This window comes from Rhamphochromis longiceps, linkage group LG4, assembly GCF_057381845.1.
Source record: "Rhamphochromis longiceps isolate RC_006_pf linkage group LG4, R_longiceps_female_GT1.1, whole genome shotgun sequence".
Taxonomy (NCBI): Eukaryota; Metazoa; Chordata; class Actinopteri; order Cichliformes; family Cichlidae; genus Rhamphochromis; species Rhamphochromis longiceps.
The window spans coordinates 20265013-20290964 of NC_140560.1; the positions used below are offsets into that span (position 1 = coordinate 20265013).

A 25952-nucleotide genomic window follows, 5' to 3' on the forward strand; every position below is an offset into this window, starting at 1 on the left:
TGCTTAAAGTGGCACTCTTTGGCAATATTGTAGACAATGTTAAACTTAATCATCATCTCGGCCTCTGACAACCTGTTTGCTGCTGCGTGCCGCTGAAAGGCACTGAGAGGGGACACTAGAGCAGTGCATTTATCGCAGCATATAATGTGTTTTCTGGATACTCTATGCTCTTTCTGCGTTCGGAGGTTGATGGCTCTGTGTCAGAGCACTGGCTATGAATTTCAAACAAATCAGGTCTTAACTTAATGAAAAAGTTATCAACTAGTGATGTGTCGGTCGCGAACGAATCGGCTCTTAGAGCCGAATCTTTGAAGTGAACGACGCGAGCCGGCTCCTTATTGGGAGCCATGTATTTTTTTTTTTACTCTCTCACCCTCTCTATGACACTTATTTTGGCTTCACTTCGCACATGAGCGAGCAGCGGGGGGAGGGGCGGTAGTTACACTGGCAGTAGCACAGGAACAGAGCAGAGAGAAAGAGAGCCAGGGACAACAACGTCACATTAGAAAGGTATAGTAATCATCCACAACTATTATCAGTTGCAGATGATAAAGGATTCAGAAAGTTTATTCATGCGGGCCCATATGACAGAGAATATGCATGTTCTTTTTGTTTTCATATTTTAATTTATATTTAATTGTGTTGTGGTTTGCAGTGTTTTGTGTTGTTTCACTTTAAATTTGCTTAAAAGGAAAAAGCTTAAAATTTAAATAGTTAAAAGTTGAAATGTGAATAGTTGTTTTTTTGTATTATATAATTTGTTTATTACATTTTACCTGGAGTGAATAAATAAAAGTATATTTACAGTGGCCCCTAGAGACAAAGCACGTACAAATACAGAAGCACGTACAAATACAGAAGCACGTGAAACATCCAAAACTGTTAGGTGTGGCTGTGTGCAGGCAGGAATAGGACCCAAGGTGCAGACTCCAGAGACAGAACTTAAACCAAAACAGCTTTAATGCTGAACTCAAACATAACATAACTGGGAAAAAGGTCAAAAATAAACTAACACTGGCGGAGTGACAAAACACACAGCAACGTAAACAGTAGATCGCGACACGGACACAGAGAAACACAGGGCTTAAATACACAGAAGGAGCAATCAGGGAATGGGTAACAGGAGGGAAACACAGCTGGGGCAAATCAGGCCTAACGAGACAAGGGGAAGCAAAACCAGACACATTAACATCAGACATGGACTTTCAAAGTAAAACAGGAAACATAACACAGACTCCCAGGCAGGCACCACAGAGGGAACAGAGACGTGGGACCAGGGCAGACACAAACACTGACTGAACACGGGGATATAGGAACTAAGGATACACAGAGACGTGAACTAGACAAGGGGATACAGGTGATAGGGGAGACAGAGCAACTAAAGAAGACAGAGACATAAACCATAAGACAGAACTCAAAGAAACCAAAGACTAGAAAGTATAAATAATATAAGAAACTCAAATACCCTGGGTCAACGACCCAGGCATCCTAACAAAAACATGTACAAACTCCAAAACACAACGGAAGTGCTCCAGGATGCTATTGGCAGTGTTGAGCTTTTGTTACCTAGTGGCTGAACAAGCCAGGAAGTACCACGGACCGGATTTGGTGTGTGGTAGTAAAAGGAAAATGAACTTTTTTTATTTTTTGATTATTTGAATATATATGAGTAGTTGTGTATAAATACACAAACAATAAACATGTGCTTTCAACTGTGTAATTTAAGTGATTTGGGTAGCTCTGTTTTGGGAGTTCAGTTAATACTAGCAATGTGTTTTGCACAAACAGTTAAACAGTAAATAGTTACAGCTTCACAGAAAGAACCTTGAGAGTAAACTGCTGCTGAAGCTTAACCATCACTTCACTGAGTGAAGAAATGGCACATTTTTGCTAAATATGCAGAAATAGACGCACACCCATACAATTTATGGTAAACTGAGCTGCCTTGTATTTACATATGTTGAAATTGCCTTGTTCTAATGTTTTTTCTAAGGCTGCTGTGCCATTTGGAGCAAAAATGAATATAAAGTTTACAGCATATCTTGTCACTGGAAATGGTTTGCACTGTTTATATTTATATTATTGACTGTAGATATTGGTTAAAAAGGCTTTATGTTGTGAAAAACTGAAATTAGAATTGTTGTGCCTTATTTTGTTGATGTTTTTACACATATTCTATTTGAAAATACTAAAATGTGTATATTTTTTTATTTTTGTTTGTCTGATAGCATTTATTTAAAAAAAAAATTGGACATTAGTTACTCACTACTTGAGTAGTCTTTTCAGCAACTACTTTTTTACTCTTACTTGAGTGACTTTTTTGATGACTACTTTTCACTTTTACTTGAGTAATAATATTTTACAGTAATGCTACTCTTACTTGAGTACAATTTTTGAATACTCGACCCACCTCTGGCAGATACACAGTTTTACATCTTAACTGGCAACACGTGCTCCCGAGACATGATGGGAGACAACTAGCCGCTCCCAACATGCCGCACAGCCCCCACCTGAGTGGTTAGCTTTCCTCAGCAACCTGTGTGTCCATAACAAGGCCTATGAGGCGTTGGAGAAGGCGACACTGTCGTCAAATATGTGTTACGGGTCCCCCAGCCGTCTCCGAGACCAAGTCGGGGCCTGGGTTTGGAGCTGGGACCGTGACGGCTCCCCGGATGGGCTGATAGGGTACCAGGCGAGCACCCTGTTCCGTTGAGAAGTTAAGGGACGTGACAAATCGTCAGTATTTTATGCGTCGGGAGTGAGAACAGGTTGGTAAACCATGTATGACAGCCTGTCAAGCACGTCCAAACCACTGGCTTACACACAGTTCAGCTAAATACGTGACAAGGCAAGCGTATGTGAGCAAGTGTGTCTGTGTGTGTGTCATCTCCTGTCACACCATACATGGCGCAACCTCTTCTCAAGTTGCTCTATAGGTGCAAAAGAGCAGAAGAGCAGAAACTTGTGGTTTCTAAACGTGCAAAAGGAAGTTACAGCGAAGAGACCGCTCCCTTGCATATCCATGGTGATACTTCATGCACATGCACCTTTTATATGTATGGACGTGTGCAGGTATAGATATATGTGTATGTGTATGTATGCATATTTAATAATAATAATGGATACTTTATTGATCCCCATGGGGAAATTACTTGTTTTTCTCTGCATTTGACCCATTCACTCAGTGAAGCAGTGGGCAGTCCACTAAGCAGGCGCCCGGGGAGCAGTGTGTAGGGACGGTACCTTGCTCAGGGGTACCTCAGGGTAGCCGTTAAGTGGATTCGAACCGCCGACCTTCCGATCATGGGGCGACCGCTTTACCTACTGAGCTATCCCTGCCCCTAAGTATGGACGTCTTGTGTGCATGCACATGTCTATACTTATAGATATTTGTAGACATCTATTACTTACATAGTAATAGCAGTGGTAGAATACTTTTATTTATGTCTTGCATATTTCCACAACCCTCTATCAATAATCACATTCTGTGTATGCTACCGTTGTATATAGAGTCAACATCAATAAAAAAGAAAGTAAAAGTAAAATTATGATAAGAAAGGTGACAGTAGCAAGAACAGTATAAATGAGCTCTGTCTGCCCCCACTGCAGTCAGACAGTCCAGAGCCACACAGGAGAAGGTAATGACTTTCAGAATAACTTTGACATTATTCTTTGCATTTCAATGAAGTTACATTTTCTTTCTAGTCTTTCTATTCCTTTTTATACATTTGTATTTTTTTTCATAACAATGTAATTGATTATTGTTATTCAGTTACAATTGGTGGTGCTACCTAAAAATGTTTCATTTTTCAACAGCAACAGACGTGTGCAAAATACAAGAAACACAAGAACAAGGCAAAATATAAGAATAGGAATATGAGAATTATAAGAATAAATATATGTAAGAATGTATGCGCATTACTGAATATGTATACCAAATATTCTGTCCTATTCGGGTCAAATATGACCAATTTACAAATTAAAAAATTCATAAATATTGTGTTTTACATCTAATTGCCTCAAGGCCTTATGACATGCTCCACACTATGCACTTGAACATATAACAGTGATGAGCACCTCTGTCGTATTTGTAATTTTTTCACAACAGTGTAATTTATTATTGTTATTTAGTTATATTTGGTGGTGCTACCTAAAATTGCTTCCTTTCTTTCTCTCTCAACCTTTTATTTCTATTTTCTATTTTCCAGTGAAATTTTAAAGACAAAAGAAAACAATATTAGACTTTCTTTGTAGGTGAGTAATGATTTTATGAAATTACAGTGTTCCCTCGTTTATCGCAGGTGTTACGTTCTAATAATAACCCACGATAGGTGAAATCCGCGAAGTAGCGAACTTTATTTTTTACAATTATTATAGATGTTTTAAGGCTGTAAAATTCCCTCAGTCCATGCTTTATACACTTTTATCAGACAGGCATCAACATTTTCACGTTTCTCTCTTGTTTAAACGCTCTCAAAGTTCAAACCTTCGTACAAAAATGACTTCAGTATTATAGAGTGAAACGAAAGATCAAACCCTGTTTTCTGGTCCAGAACATGGGAGTAGAGCAGCACAACACAGTACAATACAACACAAATGATTTTGGGCAAAAATGTTTCAATGCATATGTATGGATGTATTATTGTGCTATAATGTTTTACAGCAATGGGAGGACAAAAGTCTCGACCTGTAAACACTCTGAGTAAGATAATACATAACACAATAAAGTCAAACAGATCAGAAAGAATTACGTATTATCAGTCATTGCTTTCTTTAAAATGTATTTTCAGTTTTTTTGTCAATTCTGTGCATGTTTTCAGCTTTAAGTGAAGAATGGAGGAAAATGGGGTGGACGTGAGTATTTGACTCTTAATGTGCTTTTGTTGCCACGTAAACGTCTTAAATCATCTACTTGCAAAAAGCTGTCAGCTGAATTTCCCATTCTCATTGGTGTTCATAGCATAGTCTCACCACTGTATCTGCACCACTATCAGTTTCACTTTCTTGACTTTAACTTCATAAATATTCTTCTTTGAACAGTGGCAAAACCAGTGATCTCCAGAGCATAAATAATTACCAGCCTTATAACTCTGAGCTCCAGCACCTCAGAATTCTTCTTCATGGACCCATTGGTGCCGGCAAGTCCAGCTTCATCAACTCAGTTGATGCTCTTTTACAAGGCAGAATGGCCACAAATGCTTTGGCAGATGGAATTTCTGGAAAGAGCTTCACTAAAAAAGTATGTTTTAATCCTAGTATGGTTTAGTCAAGCTCATGTATTTTGTGCAATTTGTTAAACAAAAGTCATGCAATTTGTAACAAAACTAGGGGACTGAAACTAAACAGCTATAAAGCTGCACGTAGAACCAAGCTCACTTGTTTTTCCACTAGAGCACAGTAAAGATTAGCACTTAGAGGTCTTAGGATTTGGTCTGCTCTTGCGTGACAGATGGGGTTTTTTTATTTTTTGCTTCTTGAATCTTTGTCTGAAGTTTAGTTTCACTTTACTTTTCTCCATAGTTGTTCTCACAGATATCAGCCTTATACTAAACCAGAAACCAGCTTTGTAGTCTTCAGTGATTAGGTGACCCTGTTATCAGAACCGTTAAAACCTTTTGTTTTACAGTATGAAACTTTCAAAATCCAAAAAGGAGGACCAGGAACTTTTTATCCTTTTGCCTTCACTGACATCATGGGCCTTGAGAAGGACACAGGAGTTATGGTGGAAGACATCATACTGGCCATGAATGGGCACGTGAAGGATGGTTACACGGTATCATGAAGTTTAAGGCATTTTTGCAGACACTATTTGATGGTGTATCCAATGACACGATTTAATTATGCCTTTAAATAACACATACGGTGTATTTAAAAGTTAGATTTCCAAAAACACGTGTGTGTATATAGATATATATATATATATATATACATACATACACATATGTATATACATACATATGTGTATATGTGTGTGTGAAACATTTGCGTATACTTGTTTAGTTTAATTAACTTCATTGTTTTCCAGTTCAATCCTCAATCTTCATTATCCGAACACGATCATAAGTACAACAAGGAGCCCACTCTAAATGACAAAGTTCATGTTTTAGTGTCTGTGCTCGATGCCAACAAAATAAAACTCATGAGTGATGATATAATAAAACAGATGAGGACTGTCAGACTTGCAGCCAGGGACATGGGTAAGAGCCAAGCGTGGTTATAGGATAAACCCAAAATGAATTAAATAAGCTGACAAACATCACCAACTCTGATATTCTTTAATATTCTGTGTATTGACAGGAATTCCCCAAATGGCAATTCTCACCAAAATTGATGAAGCCTGTCCAGAAGTCAAAAAAAATATACGAAATGTGTATAAGAGCACCTGGTTGAAGGAACAGGTACTTTTCTAGCGGTAATTTTCAGTATTTAGCTGGAATATTTATTTATTTTTTACCAACAGTTTAATTCAAGTAAATTTTAAGTAAAATAAATGCTAACAAATATTAAACTGTTGAAATTTAGATGGAGATAGTGAGTGTGACATCAGGTATTCCACTGTACTGCATCTTTCCTGTCAAGAACTACCACTCTGAGATCCAAACAGATGATGACATCGACACACTGATACTGGCTGCTCTGAAGCAGATGATCGACTTTGGAGAGGACTACGTTAACAAACTGCAGACCTGCTGAACCTTGTTTATTGTTGTGTTAAAATGACTTTTGGGTCTGAACAAGAATGTCAGAGTAATTCTTTGCATGCTGATTCTCATTTCCTTGGCTAAAGCATTTACCCTTAGACTAGAAACTCTTCTGGCCTTTTTTTTTTTTTGCTTGCATGACAAAGTTTCTGTGATTGCTTTGTAGACTTGGCTTTCAGTTTTTGTGTTTTGCTCTTGTATCTATCAACCTTTGAACAGACATGTAATTGTGTAAGAAAATTATACTGCTTTCATATTATACTAGGATGACCATATTTTGATTTCCAAAAAGAGGACACTTGGCCCAGTCATGAAGTACTTTAATAATACTGTTTGCTTAAAGGGCAAAAGAAAATAACTTGAAAACCTCTGGAATTAAATAATGGTACAGAGAAAAGGCCTCAACTGTATAAGAAAAATTACCAGCACCGGGACGGTACTGAAATTCAGGGGCGATTCTTGGATCAGAGCTTTGGGGGTGCTGAGCACCCAGAGAGCTGCCCAGCCAGGCAAGATAAACCTGTCTCTGTCAGTCCCTGCATCCTTAAATGTTGTCCCGAGTTCTGTCTGACTGTCACTTTGGTGCATTTAAACCCCTGTTCCTCCCTGTCCTCATCGTCTGTTGTCTTCGTCTCCGTTATCAGTCATCATAATTTTACCATCTCTGTGCAAGTCTGCAAATTTCTTTATTAAATCATAAGATTCTCAAATGCATCAAGTCTCTCTGTGCCTGCGTCCTCGTCACAGAACATGACATCACTGTTTTGTACATTTTAACACAATTGAATCCCCACATTTGTGAAAGAAAAGCAAAACACTTTTTTGAGAAGTCTGTAACAAAACCATCAAATCTGATAAAGGTTATTTAAATTAGGGCTGGGTATCGTCACTGATTTCTCGAATCGATTTCACAAGGTCTCGAATCGATTTGATCCACGATTCGATTCAATTTGATTTGAATCTGGGAAATTTTGCGTCAGACAGTCAGAAATATTATAATTCAGATCAGTACATTAACATATTTTTGTATCTATAAAAAGGAAGCTGACACTCGCAAGACTTTATCAAAGGTGTGAGCATCACAGCAGATGCCTTTGTGTCAAAGTAGCTGAGGATAAAACACAGAAAAACATGAAGGTTTTCCTGGCCTGGGATTTTATAAAAAATATTCTGCAGTACATCAAAAACGAAAGAAAACCATTAATCAACATATGAACATCATCTCTGAAGTTACAGCAGTTTTATTAGAGACACAGTTAAGCTTTTTGCATTTTGCATAATTTTAAAAAGTTTAAATTTGTTCAGAAGCCTATTGAACGGCAGAAATTAGGTTTTCTTTTTGGAAGTAAGTAAAAGGGGAAAAAACCAGTGGCCGACAGCGCTGTAAACAACGGTAGACTTGTGCGTAACAAGCAAGCGAATAATGAAGAAAACAGATTTTTAGACGGGAAACTGTTGTTGAAGTACAGAGAGAGAGAGAGCTGTGCACGAAGTGTGATTTTACAGGGAGTGCAGACTTATTAGGCAAGTTGTATTTTTGAGGAATAATTTTATTATTGAACAACAACCATGTTCTCAATGAACCCAAAAAACTCATTAATATCAAAGCTGAATGTTTTTGGAAGTAGTTTTTAGTTTGTTTTTAGTTTTAGCTATTTTAGGGGGATATCTGTGCGTGCAGGTGACTATTACTGTGCATAATTATTAGGCAACTTAACAAAAAACAAATATATACCCATACCCATTCACAAATATACATTTCTGACATTCAAAAACAAAACAAAAACAAACCAGCGACCAATATAGCCACCTTTCTTTGCAAGGACACTCAAAAGCCTGCCATCCATGGATTCTGTCAGTGTTTTGATCTGTTCACCATCAACATTGCGTGCAGCAGCAACCACAGCCTCCCAGACACTGTTCAGAGAGGTGTACTGTTTTCCCTCCTTGTAAATCTCACATTTGATGGTGGACCACAGGTTCTCAATGGGGTTCAGATCAGGTGAACAAGGTGGCCATGTCATTAGTTTTTCTTCTTTTATACCCTTTCTTGCCAGCCACGCTGTGGAGTACTTGGACGCGTGTGATGGAGCATTGTCCTGCATGAAAATCATGTTTTTCTTGAAGGATGCAGACTTCTTCCTGTACCACTGCTTGAAGAAGGTGTCTTCCAGAAACTGGCAGTAGGACTGGGAGTTGAGCTTGACTCCATCCTCAACCCGAAAAGGCCCCACAAGCTCATCTTTGATGATACCAGCCCAAACCAGTACTCCACCTCCACCTTGCTGGCGTCTGAGTCGGACTGGAGCTCTCTGCCCTTTACCAATCCAGCCACGGGCCCATCCATCTGGCCCATCAAGACTCACTCTCATTTCATCAGTCCATAAAACCTTAGAAAAACCAGTCTTGAGATATTTCTTGGCCCAGTCTTGACGTTTCAGCTTGTGTGTCTTGTTCAGTGGTGGTCGTCTTTCAGCCTTTCTTACCTTGGCCATGTCTCTGAGTATTGCACACCTTGTGCTTTTGGGCACTCCAGTGATGTTGCAGCTCTGAAATATGGCCAAACTGGTGGCAAGTGGCATCTTGGCAGCTGCACGCTTGACTTTTCTCAGTTCATGGGCAGTTATTTTGCGCCTTGGTTTTTCCACACGCTTCTTGCGACCCTGTTGACTATTTTGAATGAAACGCTTGATTGTTCGATGATCACGCTTCAGAAGCTTTGCAATTTTGAGACTGCTGCATCCCTCTGCAAGATATCTCACTATTTTTGACTTTTCTGAGCCTGTCAAGTCCTTCTTTTGACCCATTTTGCCAAAGGAAAGGACTTTGCCTAATAATTATGCACACCTGATATAGGGTGTTGATATCATTAGACCACACCCCTTCTCATTACAGAGATGCACATCACCTAATATGCTTAATTGGTAGTAGGCTTTCGAGCCTATACAGCTTGGAGTAGGACAACATGCATGAAGAGGATGATGTGGACAAAATACTCATTTGCCTAATAATATTGCACTCCCTGTAATATGGAGGTGAAACACCTTCATTTTTGGATCATGATTATTATTACCCTTTTTTTTTCCACCAAGAACTCCCATTGATAACAGAGTGTCTTTTACAAAAGTAATCTTGCTACACTATCAACCATACAACCTAAAACATCTAAAACAAAAATGAAGCTAGAAATACAAAAAATACAAAGTCCTCAACATACGACACAAAAAACATTACTTATTATGCTTTTAAATTGAATAAATGTATTACTTCATTCTTCATTTAAATTGATTACAAATTTTTTTCTAATCAATTTATTTTAAATATTTTTTATAATATTTTGTATTAAACACGTATACTTTTTATTAATATTTTTTAATACAAAAAAAAATCTGCAAGGAGGACAATTTGTATTACCCATAGTGAGAACCAATGTAGTTATAAGAAGTCTTTTATATGGCGCTATTAAGGAATAGAATTTGGTGTCACTGCAGATAGAGAGAAACACTTTTGAATGCGGTTAGAAACTGTTAACGTGAGCCTGGATCTGCAAAAGTTATATGAGTCATAATTTGTGCTTTGAGGAGCTGTTTTTTGATGTGTGTGTGTGTGTGTGTGTGTGTGTGTGTGTGTGTGTGTGTGTGTGTGTGTGTGTGTGTGTGTGTGTGTGTGTGTGTGTGTGTGTATTTTACAGCAAACCATCAAAACGTAAAGATTTGTGACCCCAGGAATAAAGCTGCTGCAGTATTCAGGTAATAGGGATTCTTGATAAAAGCACACAACTCACACCGGGAGGATCCGTGCCGAATTTTATACACTAAACGTAAACATATGCACATCAAAACAGCATAACAGGAAAAAAGGGCCTTGTTGGGATTCCATTGCTTGGCATATTAATGAGAAATGTATGCAAACATTAAACAACCATTTTTATTTATCTGTGCAGCTTTCCTTTTTCATGTCCTCAGTGTGTAAACTCCTCCACCTTTAATGATTGTCACTAAGTTAAAGCAGCTGTTTAAAGGTACATTGGTGGACTGGTATAGAAAAAATCAGAGTCATCAAAACATGAAAGAAAGCTGCAAAAGTCCAGCTGCAACGTCTTGAGTGTCACAATTCAGTCTCCTCATTGGTCAGTTAGTTAATTACAAAATGCTTTCATCCAGTTGCAGTCAGTCAAATGAGGAGTTCAGAGCAGTTCTCAGCATGACTATAGCACAAAGAGTCTGCAGCATATTGGTTCAGTTTCAACATTAGTCTAGTCAAAGCAGATACAGTACATGTAAATGGAAGAATATGACATGAAAGCAAGAATAATGAGGACAGTTAAACAAGCTGATAAACACCCAAAAAGTGATGGGGATGGAGGAATTAAAGGGCAAGAAGACAAAGAAACCAGTAGGTGGGGAGAGATTAATTGGAAAGCTTATCTGTATATAAAAATATGTGATTCATTAATATTGTGTCACTGGTATTTGCCAGTCCCTCTGTGTTTGTCCCACAGCTTCTAAATTTCATAAAAAGTTCACCACAGTGATGGGTTAGGATCTATGTGTGCATTTTACAAGAGTCATCTAAACACTTTTCTTGATTGACTTAAGGAATTTTAAGGCAGGGATGAAAAACACATTTTACATCATGGGCCACATATAGCTCACTTTCATCTTAACTGAAACTCCCTTTTCTATCGGTTTAAAGAAGTTAACTGCACATTTATTCCCTCCTATATCTTAACAGATTACTAAGAAGTGCAATTTAAATTGTGCATCTCTTTCTACATGATAAAGAAATGCTAATAAATAAAAGAAATCTGACAGAATGACTTTTGGGGCTTCGATAGTAAGAAATAAATGTGTAAAATTACATAAAAAGCTTAGGTAGGTCATTGCCCACATTAAAAAAGATGGTTTTTGTTAATTTCCAGGAAAAGTTATGTTTTCACTGGAAATTGGGGGGGGGGGGGGGGGGGGGGGGGGGCAGGTCTTTATCAGTAGAAAAAAAGCTGTAAAACCACTATCTGGGACCAAATATATTGATTTTAGGATATTTGGTGATTCTACCCTGGATGTGAGTGTGAATGTGAACAGTGGTGGATGTCTGCCTCTACATGACTCTCCAGGATGTACCTGTATCACCTTATGAAGAAGGAGGAACGTAAGTGAATAAATGGAAATGGTTTCATTTCAAATTTCATTGCAAATATAAAGTCAACACGTAGCTTGAACGGTATGATGAGACAGTCATCTGCTGAGGGTGGTTGGTGTTTGTTTCTGGGGTTGTCATCACATTTTATAAATGTCAGAGCGCGATGAGACGGCACAGTGACTGCTAATTATTTCCAAGCAAACGTCTGTTAAAGTCTTGTTGAAGCACACTTTGTTCTTAAAGATGGAGTAAAACAATAAAAAGTAGCTTACAAAATGCTGTATCTCTACAAATACATCATAAGGCATAGCGAGGTTCTGTGCTTATAAGTGACACCTGCTGGAGGTAAACGGGTGGCTGGTAGCACAGACCCTGTGACGTCGCCATAAAGATCTGGACGAGGTAAGGCTTTTGCCGTCTTTCTTTAATGTATGTCTCCTCTGCCAGTGACAGAGTAAAACGTCCACCTGCTCTCTGGTGGTCAAGGTGTACAGGATGGGGTTGAAGGCACTGTTGATGGGGAGGATGAAGATGACAACCCAGCTGGAGATGGTATCCTGAGGAAGGAAACATTTCACAAGCGATTGACATTTAGAGAAATATAACTGCTGATGCTTTTCAGCAAACTATTCTATAAAGTAACACAGTGACCTATATTAAAAATCCATGTAAAACCTCTAAGATACTATAAGGCAGCTGTTTCACTTCTTACCAGGTATCTCCACCTCCAGCAGTGGGAGGACTTTCACCAAAAATATAGGAATCCAGCAGAGGGCATCAGAGAACACGATGAAGAAAAACCTGCTGGCCACAGCTACATCTCTGTGCAGTCTGCTCCTCCAGTCGGTGGCATTGATGCCGGTTTTAAAGATGGAGCAGAACATACTGGAGTAGGAGAATACAATCACCAGGAAAGCCACCAGGTTCAGACCTAAAGAGATGCTAATGCTTTTCATGCTGGCTGGGACTATCAAACAGCGTTATGCAGTTCATACAGTATTAAACACAGTATATAAGCGGTTTTGAACTGAGGAAAAGTGTGCAAGCCGACAGTTCTGCTTCACAGATTTGTACTGCATAGTTTTTGTACTTTACACTTTGTATATTTTGTGATAATGAACAATTTTGCATTGTTTGGATTTGCAATTTGCAAACCTGGAAATGGTCAGTATTTTGGGGACTTCTGGTGATATTCAGGGGTTACTTTATACTTCATATAGTACCAATAGAACAAAGGATACCACTCCTTTGTTCTCCACACAAACTTACAGCTAAGATTACTAGTGGACTAAAATGAGCCACCCGCACTTTACACCTACTGGAGGCATGAAGCTCGCAGCAAACAGTTATTGTGCTGATGTTAATGCCAGAGAATGGTTTTGTTGGGTTGATGTAACTTGAACATTTGTTGTTTTTTTGTGCTTTAAAAACAAAATTCTCTCACTGAAGTCTTAAAGGTTGTTCCACACTTTCTGATCCACTTAAACACCAACCTAAAGATGATAATCCAGCAGCACAAACCCAGTCTTTCTTCAAAACGGGAGGGGTTTGAGCACCCGCCCCTTTCCTGGTGGGTGCCCAAAGTGCCATTTTGTTGAGGCAATTTTTTTTTCTTTTTAAATGTTGTTTTTTAATGTGTGTGTTTGAGGAGTCCTGTCTGTTGCCCTCCACAATAATATTTTACTATTAATCACATTTTACTAAATAAAAGGACCTGGCTTGCATCAGTCACATGATGACCATTAACCAATAATCCCCCTTGACGGCGCTGATTACGAGCCGGCGTTGTGCCAAAGTAGGTATCCCCGACAGAATTTGTGCTGGGAGCACGCAGGAAGTACTGATGTTTTCATTTTGTGAAAAAGTGAAAAATTAGTATCGTTACATTACCATTCAGTTTGAGGGTTACAACAGAAAATTATATATTTATTGCTCACAGGGTATCAGATGGGATTATTTTAATAAACCATTAACATTTTGGCTGATAACTATTTTTATTCTCCTGTAACTTTACTATATAAAGAGCTAAATCCTCCAAAGTTTCAGGAGTAATGCCTCATAATAAGAAGTGTTTGTGAACGAAAAATCAGCAATGTGGGATACTGTTTGTCCGTGATTTACACAGGGGGAACAAATTGTGGCAGGATCAGCCTGATATTATTTGTATCCCACTATAACTTCGTTGTATAAAGAGCTAACATCTCAAAAACGTCAGGAGTAGTTAGTCATTATAAGAAGTGTTTGTAAACTAAAAATTAACAATGTGGGATACTGTTTGTCCGTGATTTGGACAGTCCAGCGTGTGCTCCCGACGCAGGGGAAACAAATTCTGTCGGGGATACCTAGTTTGGCACGACACCGGGAACAAGCTCACAAAGAGCACGCGCATTGTTTCTGGTCCGGAGCTGTAGGAGAAATGCAAATGAACTGACGGACAGACTGGTGCGACAAAACCAGTAAGTAGGTGTACAGCATACACTGTAGTCTATAGCACACAGGAGTATTAGCTTATTATGTACACGTTGGTTAAGTTGTCTTGTGGCAACTGACGAAACAAACGAGCGTGTGTGCAACAGCGCGACGAACATTACCTGTCCTTCTCATAGCTGCTAGCTGACTGGTTAAGGCTGCCATGGGTCTGTAGCATGTGAGTGAAGTTGGCCCCCCCACCTTCTTCAAATCCAACAAAAGTAGTATCAAACGTTTGTGCTACGTTTGTGCTGGTTTGTGCTGCTAAAATTGTCGTTTGTGCTGCTTCTGTTTTAAAGATATTAATGAAAATGTAAAGGTCAAAAGGTCAACCAGCCCCCCCACATTACCCAAATCAAACAAAATTAATGTCAAACGTTTGTGCTGATTTGTGCTGCAAAAATTTTCATTTGTGCTGCTATCATTTTAAAAATTTTAATAAAATAACGTCTTGATGCGTGCTTAATCATCCAGGTAAGTAAATCCCAAAAGGTTGATTCTGTTCATCTGGACATTTTCAGTTGGAGAAACGTTTCGTCACTCATCCAAGTGACTTGGATTAGAAAGGTTTCTCCAACCTTATAAACACATGTGAGTGAAGTTGGCCCCCCTACCTTCTTCAAATCGAACAAAATTGATGTCAAACATTTGTCCTGCAAATTATTTTGTTTGTGCAGATTATGTTTCCCTAATTTTATAAACAGTACATGTACAGTGAGAGAGAGATGTTACATCTGTCTTCACTTGCATCCCAGTCATAGAAGCGTTGGAGGTCGTTCATGAGAGATTACAGGATCACGCCAACCTCAGCAACAGGACCACTCTCAGCACTGATCAGTTGTGTTTGCTTTTGGAACTGTGTCTTAATTCCACCTATTTTCCATAAGGGTCAGTACAGGCAGAAACCTAGGTGTGCCATGGGTTCCCACAGGCCCCTGGTCAAAGTCACCAAACCAGTTCGTAAGCAGGTACAGGTGTAGCCAGAAGGGTCCTCAGAGGCACTGCAAGACTGCTTTTCCACCACAGGCTGCCACACACGACAACACCACAGACTTTCAGGAATATACAGAAACTGTTACTGCCTACATCCCAAAATGCATCGATGATGTCACAGAGACCAGGTGTCACGGGTTGCTTAGAGGATCCACTCGCAGGACTCATGAGTAGCGTTTAAACAGAGACGGTTTATTTACAGATCTTCACCAAGTGTATGTACAGACAGTGCGGGGTTAGTGCTATATACAAGACGTGAGGGGCAGGGCTCCAGGGAAAATCACACACGCGCTCAGTTCAACTTCTCTCTTCTCCGCTAGCGACCAGTCACTCCTTCCACACTCCACACGGGGAAACACGGGAATCTAGGAACAAAGAAACACTCGTTAAGTCTCTGAGATGGCGGCACAGGAAACTTGAGCTAGACGTGTACTGACTAGAGCCTTCACAACAATCCAGCGTTGAACAGCTGATCTCCTCCTTCTAATATACCAGCTGGTCTGATGAGGCCCAGGTGTTCCCAATCCAGGAAAGCGTGGACCGAGGGCGTGAAGCCGCCATGAGTTCCGCCCCTGCAAAACAGGGCAGAGAAGAAGAGAGGGGGGAGAGAGAGGGAAAAAGAGAAGAGAAGGAGGGCTAGGAGTGGAGAGATTCTGATCAGCACCTTGCCGATCCTGCAGGTCGTGACACCAGGACTATCACTGTCCGGGCCAATCAGAAACCATGGCTCACAGGTCAGGTTTAAATGCTCCTAAGGTTGAAAAATGCAAGCCTTCAGAGCCGGGAATTAGGTGAGCCAAAGAACAGCAAGGCCAAACCTGTCACGTGGCATCAGCTACAGCAAAGCTTCAGCGACAGCAGAGATACTTGGAGGCAGTGGCAAGGAATACAAACCATCACAGACTACAAGCCCACTCTGCAGACCGTGGTGACACAATCCCTAGACAGTGTGTGGAGATCCGATGCCAAAATCAGTACCGCCGTTCCCACATGCCTCAAAGCCTCCACCATCATTACTGTACCCAAGAAGTCATCTACCTCCTGCTTTAAGGACTACCGTCCTGTCAAACTCACCTCCATCATTATGAAGTGCTTTGAACGGTTAGTCATGCATCAAATCAAATTATCGCTTTCGTCAAAACGCTCAAGTGATGATGGAATTTCAACTGCCCCTCACTCAGCCCTCACACATCTCAACACTAGAGACTCATATGTCAGAGTGCTGTTCATAGACTTCAGTTCAGCGTTCAGCATTATCATTCCCCAGCAACTCATTCACAAACTGGATCTGCTGGGGATCAGCACCTTGCTGTATAACTGGCTGCTAGATTTCTTGACAGGAAGACAGCAGATAGTACGAGTCAACAGCAACACCTCCAGCCCAAGAACACTGAATACGGGGGCTACCCATGGATGTGTGTTGAGCCCCCTTCTCTTTACTCTGCTGACCCACGACGAGATCTACTACAGGGGTGAAGTTAACCATCTGGCAGAGTGGTACAGCAACAACAACCTGTCCCTGAATGTGGAGAAGACCAACAGCGACTCTACTTCCTCTGCAAACTGAGAAGCACAAGAGATTCAACCCCCATTATGAGCACCTTCTACAGAGGCACAGTTGAGAGTTTCCTCACCAGCTGCATCACTGTGTGGTATGACTCCTGCACTGGGTTCTGCAGGAAAAATTGACAACGGGTAGTGAGAGCAGCCGAGAGTATTGTGGGGACCTCTCTTGCCTCCCTCCCCAGGAGATCTACTGCACCTGCCTCATCTGGAAGGTCCTCTCCATTACAGGTGACTCCACTCATCCCTTCAACAGTGTCTTCAGTTTGCTGCCATCAGGAAAGATACTGAAGAGCCTCCGGGCCAGAACACGCAGACTGAGAGACAGCTTCGTCCATTGGGTTGTCAGGATGCTGACCATCTCTGAATTGAGAAGGGGGGCCCAAGGGTACATCTTTCGCCATCTTACAGTGCTGTGATTGTAGCCATTCCCCACTTTCTGTGAATGGTACTCATGGCCATTGATCAGTAGGCTTTGATTAGTTGTCATTGATCAATGGTCATAAGAATTTGCATCCTATCATGGAACTAACCCCCCAGCACATTGTTCATTCAGTGGCGCTAGTTTCCTTCACTATGCAAATGTACTGTTTATAAGGCTGGAGAAACCTGCAGTCAGCTGAGACTGAAGAAGTCACTTGGATGAGTGACAAAACGTTTCTCCCACTGAAAATGTCCAGATGAACAGAATCAACCTTTTGGGATTTACTTACCTGGATGATTAAGCACGCATCAAGACGTTATTTTATTAATATTTTTAAAATGATCGCGGCACACACAAAATTTTTTGCAGCACAAACCAGCACAAATGTAGCACAAACGTTTAACATCAATTTTGTTTGATTTGGGTAATGTGGGGGGGCTGGTTGACCTCTGATGACCTCTAGAAATTTTTATTAATATCTTTAAAACAGAAGCAGCACAAACGAAAATATTTGCAGCACAAACCAGCACAAACGTAGCACAAACATTTGATACCACTTTTGTTGGATTTGAAGAAGGTGGGGGGGCCAACTTCACTCACATGCTACAGACCCATGGCAGCCTTAACCAGTCAGCCAGCAGCTATGACCAGCACTACTTGTGCAGTTAATAGAAGGACAGGTAATGTTCGTCGCGCTGTTGCACACACACTCGTTTGTTTCGTTTGACATCAGTTTTGTTTGATTTGGGTGATGTGGGGGGGCTGGTTGACCTTTTGACCTTTACATTTTCATTAATATCTTTAAAACAGAAGCAGCACAAATGACAATTTTAGCAGCACAAACCAGCACAAACGTTTGATACCACTTTTGTTGGATTTGAAGAAGGTGGGGGGGCCAACTTCACTCACATGTCTGTAGCTCTATCACCATTTTAGGGAACATATTTAGTTTTAAAGTAAGTTAGCGGGCTTTTCCTGCCTTTCTGGGGGGATTATATTGCACTAAAAACGATGTAATATGCATGTCCACATAATTATGGATTATTAAAATTGTGATATTTAAAAAACACACGCTGTATCTTAAAGAACATAAATTAGGAAATAGATAATATTAGATTGATATTTTAAATATGACAAAATGCTTATTTTACGCCAGTAAAATTCTTGTATCTCTGCAGTTTAAACATTTAATAAACTTTCTGCCTGCACAGTGGATAGTGAAACAAATGGAATCATCTATATTGTATATTGTAGCTCTGGTTATAAATAATAAGGGAAGGATTCTGGATCATCACCATGATGGAAACTTGTGGCCATAGTATATACAGTATTCTGAAGAAGGTCTAAAATGTCACTATATGTACTTGCTTGTGTGTGTATAGATTTTTTAAAATTATTACTCATTATATAACATTGTCCAGACATGGCTGGTAAGGACACGAGGACGAAACAGTGACAGAAATAGCTGTGTGAGGCTACTAAAGGCAGTGGATCCCTCAGCAGCTGGATTACAAAGAGCACATGTAACATTAACACATGTACCAGATGTTGGAGAGGTATTCAGGAATGTTTTGCTTCTATAACATTTTTCCGGCATCGTTTTATTATAGGTTAAGTGCAGGAATTATTAGGTGTGGAATATTAAATAATAGTTTATTGCAATAGCAAGTTGTGCCTTGTTCTCAGATGGACAGCAAGTGGAGAGTGATATATGAGATGAGGAGATGAAGGAGGAAGAGAAGCAAGGAGTGATTCACAGGCAGAGCCGAGTTTATTTCTCACAGTTTGTTGTTGGCTTATGGTTCCAAGCGCTTTCGGTAAAACTAAGAAACGGTAAAAACTATTTTCTAAGGAGAGCGCTAGCAAACAGCTTTGCCTGTGAGTGAAAAAACAAAAAGAAAAAACACTCCTTCCCTATTGGTGGAAAAATGTACCATGTCAACCAATCAAAAAATGATATGGCAACATGTGGCATTTGGTTGTTTGGGAAGAGGGGGAAGTAGGAGTGACCGGCGAGGGAGAGAGAGTGAGTGAAAGAGAGAGAGAGAGTTTTGATATGTGAGAGGTTTGTGACGTTTGCCGTGTCTCAAGTTAGTGTGTTGTCTTGTGTAGTTAGTGTGTAGTGTAGTCGTGTTTTGCTTTGTGTGTCAGTTCTACTAGTGAACGTCACAGTTGCTGCAAAAAAGCCACCAAAGACAGATTGCAGTGTAAACGCTGAGTGACACACCTGCTGTCAGACCTGCAGGTTTATCCCTGTGCTGTTCTCATCTGTGTTATAGTGGACACAAACTATTTTTTGGAGTTGCATAAATAATTTGTGTGCCTTCTTATCTGATGCAGAACAGCTGATTCTTCTGTAAAGTAGTTTTAAGTAGTTATATAAAAAACTGAGCCTTGGCTGCATTTTTAGGTAAATAGCACCATATAACTTTGTTGGTTGCAAAACGTACAATTTATTAAAAAATGTACAATTTCTATTTGCATTTGAAGTTATGAAAATGATTCGTTAAACATGCTTGTGGTTTTTACAGTCAAAAATATCACTTTCTACTCGTATTTTAAATTTTGTCTGAATTTAGATAAATTGTGCTGATACAGTATGTCGAAATAACAAAATGACGTTGTGGTACAGAGAATTATTTAAAGTTATTCCTCACGAAAGAACTGCTGCTATTTTAGGAGGAAATGAGGGTCTCTTTCTCAATGTTTGGTCCCCTTTGCTTTCTTGGTTGTTATATTTTATGCTATTCTTGATAACGAATAAAAATTGTATATCTCAAAAAAAATAAAAAAATAACAAAGGTGAAATATAGTCAAAAACAGCCAATTATACCCTGGACCCCAGAGGGTCAAAGGCTAAAAGTAAAGTTGTCACCAAGTACTGTTTATATTTGTGTGTATTGCTGCAACTTTTTTGAGTATTAACTTGGTGCCTTTGTGTGAAATAATGGTAATATGAGGGACCGATCCATATGGTCACAAAGAATAGCCACTTGTGATACCACAAGAACTATTGGTACCACTCTGTGATACCAAAATGTGTTTCTGGTCAGCACCTGCACATTAAACTACTTAAACATTATAAATGTCTTCAAGCTCACACTGAGGCCTGTGGGGCACAATCAGCCACTGAGACAGTACACACATTTATGTGTATTTGTATATGAATATTTCATACTTTAAGGCTGCCTGTTTATTTAAGGCAGATGAACAAAATACATTGGAATTGTACGTGATAATATGACGGATGATAAATTCAATAGATTTTAAGTAGATACTTGTAAATTTTCTTAAAGTCTTATATGTTGAATTGACCAATGTGATCTATTCAAAGCCTCTCCCAGTCAGTGCTGTTCTCCATGCCTGTCTGACTGTACATGATGTTATTAGTACAAACACTTTAAAGGTGATCATTTAGGACTTCAGCAATAATACACACAGCAATGTAGTTAGCAATAAAACAGTTTAATTGGGAATTAACTTTAAAAAAAAAAAAAACAACAACAAACAAACATCTCCTATTTTTTGTCACACAGGAAAAAAGCATCAATGTGCTGGAAAAGCTTGAAAAGGGACCTTGAAATTGCTTGAGAATTTGACCCTGAAAAAGGCGTATGAACCCTGAGAAATGTGCTCAAAGTAAGAAAGTCAAATTAGTAACCAAGCTGAATATTGTGCTATAAGAAAATATTATTAGTAGGTGAGACTACAAACTTAGTCTGGTGGTTGTGCCTGATAAAAAACAAAACAAACAAACAAAAAACCTATAAACTAAGCCCCCTGTTTAGAGGTGATTGTCAGTTTGATACCATGAAAACCGCTGTGTATCAATCTAGTAATCAACAAGTACCTCACTGACGAATGCAGCGGCTGTAAGTTTGATCAGCCCAGCCAGAGACAGCACGAGTGTCTGCTGGAGGATGTGTTGGAGGATGTCTTTTACGCTGACAATTATTACAGCATCAGAAAAAGACTCCTCACCCCTCGTTTCATTCCTTCCATTCAACGTCTGCTGATTGCCCGCAACATCAAAATGGACGACGTCAAAGTCCGCACGGTGGCACAAACTGAAATCAGTAAGGAAAGTTTTTGACGCCGTCGCCGAGGCATACGACAATCTGGTGAGGTTGGACGTGGTGAAAATCGGACAGCTACGCTTGGTCACAGAGTGACAAAGGAGGCTGCTAATGTTTTCTCTGAAACACTGATTCTTTTCAAAAAACAAAAAACATATTGTACCGTATCTTTCAAACAGCTACCCTGCTTATTTTTTTCAAACATGCATCCAGATTTGTCTTTCTTAAAATGTGGTAAAACCTGCATTTTACCACATTTTTAAAAGCATGTATCCTTTTTCAAACATGTATCCTACTTAAGCACACTTTTAAAACATGTATCCTGATATGGCCACCCTTCCAAGGCCCTGAGAAATTACCCAAATCACTATGGGATAAGGATGGGGACTTACCCTATGTACCCATGTAAACGGTGACTGTGAAGTTACAATTCTTTTCTGTTTAAAAAAAAAAAAAAAAAGCATTTTTATTTTGTATATAAATAAATGTTAATGTTGTGCGACGGGATTGTGTGCTTCAATTTTACTTATAATGTGTCAAATCACTACAACAGACGGCTCAAGACGATGCCGTCCAGCATTACTGAAGTGACACTTTAACGATGCTGCATATCACAGTCTTTATGATGAAAAACATGTTCTCTCATTAGCAGATGTAGCAGAATACATTTATCGCAATGTATGAGCTACACTTCTTGTCAAAAGAAAAAAAGAAAGAAAAAGAAAGCTGATTGTAAAAGCATTCAAAAAAAGCTCCTGCCTTGACCTTCCTTCTGCAAGCATGCACATGTCACGGTTGGGCGGGTCACACACAGTAATTCGGCGTGCTCGTGTGGCGTGCTGGCTAGACCCAAGCGCGGCGAAGGCTAGCGGTGGGTTTGGAGCAGACATGCAGTTATTCTAGTAACGATCAGTGCACGAAGCGTGGCTTCGGAACTGTCGTTACAGACAGAGAGCGAGCGGAGCCGGGAAGAGAAAAAGGATTGAAAGGGATAATCACTCACGGTTGCTGAATCAGGCGGAGACTGACGTCGGCAGAGTTTCGGAGCTCCTGACACGAAGAGAATGATGTCTGAGCGGCGAACAGGTGGGTGGCGTCTCTCTTTTAACCCTGGCCCCGTGATCAGCTGATCACAGCCGATCACCGGCTGACAGCACACATGCACGGTCGTCGTCGTGGGCTAGTTGAGTGGCCCCCAAGGTCTCCTGATCTGACCACCTTAGACCTTTATCTTTGGGGTCATCTGAAGGCAATTGTCTATGGTGTGAAGATACAAGATGTGCAGCACCTGAAACTACGGATACTGGATGTCTGTGCTGGCATTTCTCCTGCCGTGTTGCTATCAGTGTGTGAAGAGTGGGAGAAGAGGGTTGCATTGACAATCCAACACAATGGGCAGCACATTGAACACATTTTATAAGTGGTCAGAAACTTGTAAATAACTCGTGAAAGAATAAAGTTACGTTGAAACCAAGCACACCATTATTTTTCTTGTGACATTACCAATAAGTTTGATGTGTCACATGGCCCTCTTCCTATTGAAAAAACAAAAGTAATATCCAAGATGGCCGACTTCTAAATGGCCACCATGGTCACCACCCATCTTGAGGAGTTTGCCCCCCCACATATACTAATGTGCCACAAACAGGACTTTAATATCACCAACCATTCCCATGTTATTACGGTGTATCCATATAAATGGCCCACCCTGTACATTTGGCTGAAATATGGTAAATATTAATTCAAAAAATCAAGACATACCAAAAAACGTAGAGTTGGCTGCTCGACTTGACTGAGAAGGATGCCTTTTTTAAACCACGATCCAAAGCCCGCAAGATGAAATCACGCGTGGTTTCACAAGATTTAACGTTGCTATATTATTGACTTACTTCACCTGAACATGATATGAACAACTTAATACACCCTTTCTGCACATCATGTAGTTTTTACACTATGTAGTTACATTTAACTTTAAAACATGTGGCAATTGTGTTAAATACATGCAAGATGCTTACATAAATCCAAGAGATGGCCAGTCCCTTTTTTTCAGTGCAGTCACTTTAATTTCAAAACTGTGTAATCTGTGTATATACTGTATATTCTGTGTATTTGTTCTCTCACTCTTATTGCCTGTTTATGCCCTGTCCTTATCTTCAACGTCATGCTGCTCTGTTGTATGTTTATATTGGGGTCAGTGCATTATATATTAGTCATCTACAGAGGGTGCAAAATGCCGCAGCTCGTCTTTTAACAGGCACTCGAAAGTTTGAGCACATTTCCCCTGTTTTAGCTTCACTTCACTGGCTGCCCATTTCTTTTAGGATTCATTTTAAGATAAGATAAGATAAGATAAGATAAGATAAGATAAGATAAGATAGAACTTTATTAATCCCTCGGGTGGGTTCCTCTGGGAAATTCGACTTCCAAAAAAAGCACAGCAACGACCGAAGTTACAGTTACAGAATTGTTATATATATATACACACACACACACACACACACACACACACACACACACACACACACACACACACACACACACACACACACATATATAAATACAGAGACAAATATAAATAAAATATACAAAGGGGATAAATAGAATAAATAGGAATAAAAAATAAAAATACAAGTGAATTGCACATTTCAAGTATTGAGTCTATTGCACTGTTGACTATTTACAAAAAGTATTGCACAAGGTATTGTACAGTGAGGTGAAGAGGCACTACAGCTTAGTTGTTCCCCCCTCCTTTGTCCTCCTGTTTCCTGTTTCCCCTCCCTCTCCCCTCCAGAGAGGAGTTAAACACTTTGATGGCGTGTGGGACAAAGGAGTTTTTAAGTCTGTTAGTTCTTGTCTTTGGGAGAAGCAACCTGTCACTGAACAGACTCTTCTGATTGTTTATGGCCGTGTGCAGAGGATGCCCAGCATTGTTCATAATGTCCAGCAGTTTCTTTAGTGTCCTTTTCTCTGCCACTGTCACCAGAGTGTCCAGCTTCATGCCGACCACAGAGCTAGCCTTCCTGATCAGTTTCTCCAGCCTGGATGAGTCCTTCTTTGCTGTGCTGCTCCCCCAGCACACCACAGCATAGAAAAGTACTCCAGCAACCACCGACTGGTAAAACATCCTCAGGAGCTTCCTGCAGATGTTAAAAGACCTCAGCCTCCTGAGGAAGTACAGTCGGCTTTGGGCTTTTTTATACAGGTGCTCTGTGTTGCATGACCAGTCCAGTTTATTGTCCACCCACAGCCCGAGGTACTTGTACTTGTTGACCACCTCCACCTCCTCCCCCTCTATCTGAACCGGCAGTGGGCCTTCTCTGGACCTCCCGAAGTCCACAACAAGTTCCTCACCAGACTTCTGTACTCCTCTTCCTGATCATCCCAGATACACCCCATGATGGCTGTGTCGTCTGCAAACTTCTGAATGTGGCATAATTCAGAGTTGTAGCAGAAGTCAGAGGTGTACAGGGTGAAGAGAAGAGGGGACAGCACAGTTCCCTGTGGTGCTCCTGTGCTGCTGACCACTGTGTCAGATGTGATGTCCTTCAGCCTGACATACTGTGGTCTGTCGGTGAGGTAGTCGGAGATCCAAGCCACCAGGCAGGGGTCCACCTCCATCCTGTTCAGTTTTTCCTGAAGCATACAGGGCCGGATGGTATTAAAGGCACTGGAAAAGTCAAGAAACAGGATCCTGACCGTGCCTTTTCCCCCATCCAGGTGTGAATGGGCTCTGTGTAGGAGGTACAGGATGGCATCCTCCACTCCGACACCCGCCTTGTATGCAAACTGTAGTGGGTCCTGGGCATGTTGTACCTGTGGTCGGAGGAGGTTGAGGAAGAGCCGCTCTAGAGTCTTCATAAGATGTGACGTCAGTGCCACCGGTCGGAAGTCATTCAGCTCATTGGGCCGGTTCCTTTTAGGGACCGGGACGATGCAGGATGTCTTCCATAGGGCGGGCACTCTCCCCAGTCGCAGACTGAGGTTGAAGACTCGTTGTAGCGGCTCCCCAAGTTCAGCAGCACACGCCTTAAGCATCCTAGGACACACCTTGTCTGGGCCTGCTGCCTTTCTGGGGCGAAGCTTCCTCAGTTGCCTCCTGACCTGATCCACTGTGACACTGGGAGATGTTTGGGAAGAGGGGAGGGGGGGAGATGTCTTGCTGCTGAGAGAGGGATTGGAGGAGGGGGGTGTCATGGTGTCAGGAAGGGGGGGAAGCGAGGGAGGCAGGAGAGTGGGGATTGGACTCTGTAGTGAAGGTGAGGGTGGGGGGGTTGTGGGCTGGTCAAACCTGTTGAAGAAGTTGTTGAGTTCGTTTGCCTTCTCCACAGTCCCCCCCACTGTGCTTTTCTTGGTGTTGTGGCCTGTGATGGTTTTCACACCATTCCAGACCTCCCTCATATTGTTCCTCTCCAACTTCTGCTCCACCTTCCTCCTGTAGGTGTCCTTTGCTTCCCTCAGGCAGCGTTTCACCTCCCGCTGTGCTGCCTTCATCTCCTCCTTCACTTTGCTCCTGAAAGCCTTCTTCTTCATGTTGAGGACAGCTTTGACTTCCTGTGTTACCCACGGTTTGTTATTAGGATAACA

At 40.7% G+C, this 25952-nt stretch overlaps 1 protein-coding gene across 1 annotated transcript; it reads left to right on the top strand.

Annotated features, from left to right (window-relative positions):
* The first annotated feature begins 4826 nt into the window (after nt 1-4826).
* On the top strand, nt 4827-6799 carry LOC146671462 (interferon-induced protein 44-like). The gene is made up of 6 exons (XM_085405175.1): nt 4827-4854; nt 5041-5239; nt 5627-5773; nt 6026-6197; nt 6298-6398; nt 6523-6799. The coding sequence occupies exons 1-6, from the start codon at nt 4844-4846 to the stop codon at nt 6691-6693; spliced, it is 801 nt and encodes a 266-aa protein (XP_085261301.1). The 5' UTR covers nt 4827-4843; the 3' UTR covers nt 6694-6799.
* Nucleotides 6800-25952: the final 19153 nt, after the last annotated feature.

What these genes read in the sequence shown, in the direction of transcription:
- LOC146671462 (XM_085405175.1), top strand. An exon ending in GAAAGAGCTTCACTAAAAAA is followed by an intron (nt 5,240 to 5,626) that starts GTATGTTTTAAT and finishes TTTGTTTTACAG; the next exon opens with TATGAAACTTTCAAAATCCA. An exon ending in ACTTGCAGCCAGGGACATGG is followed by an intron (nt 6,198 to 6,297) that starts GTAAGAGCCAAG and finishes GTGTATTGACAG; the next exon opens with GAATTCCCCAAATGGCAATT.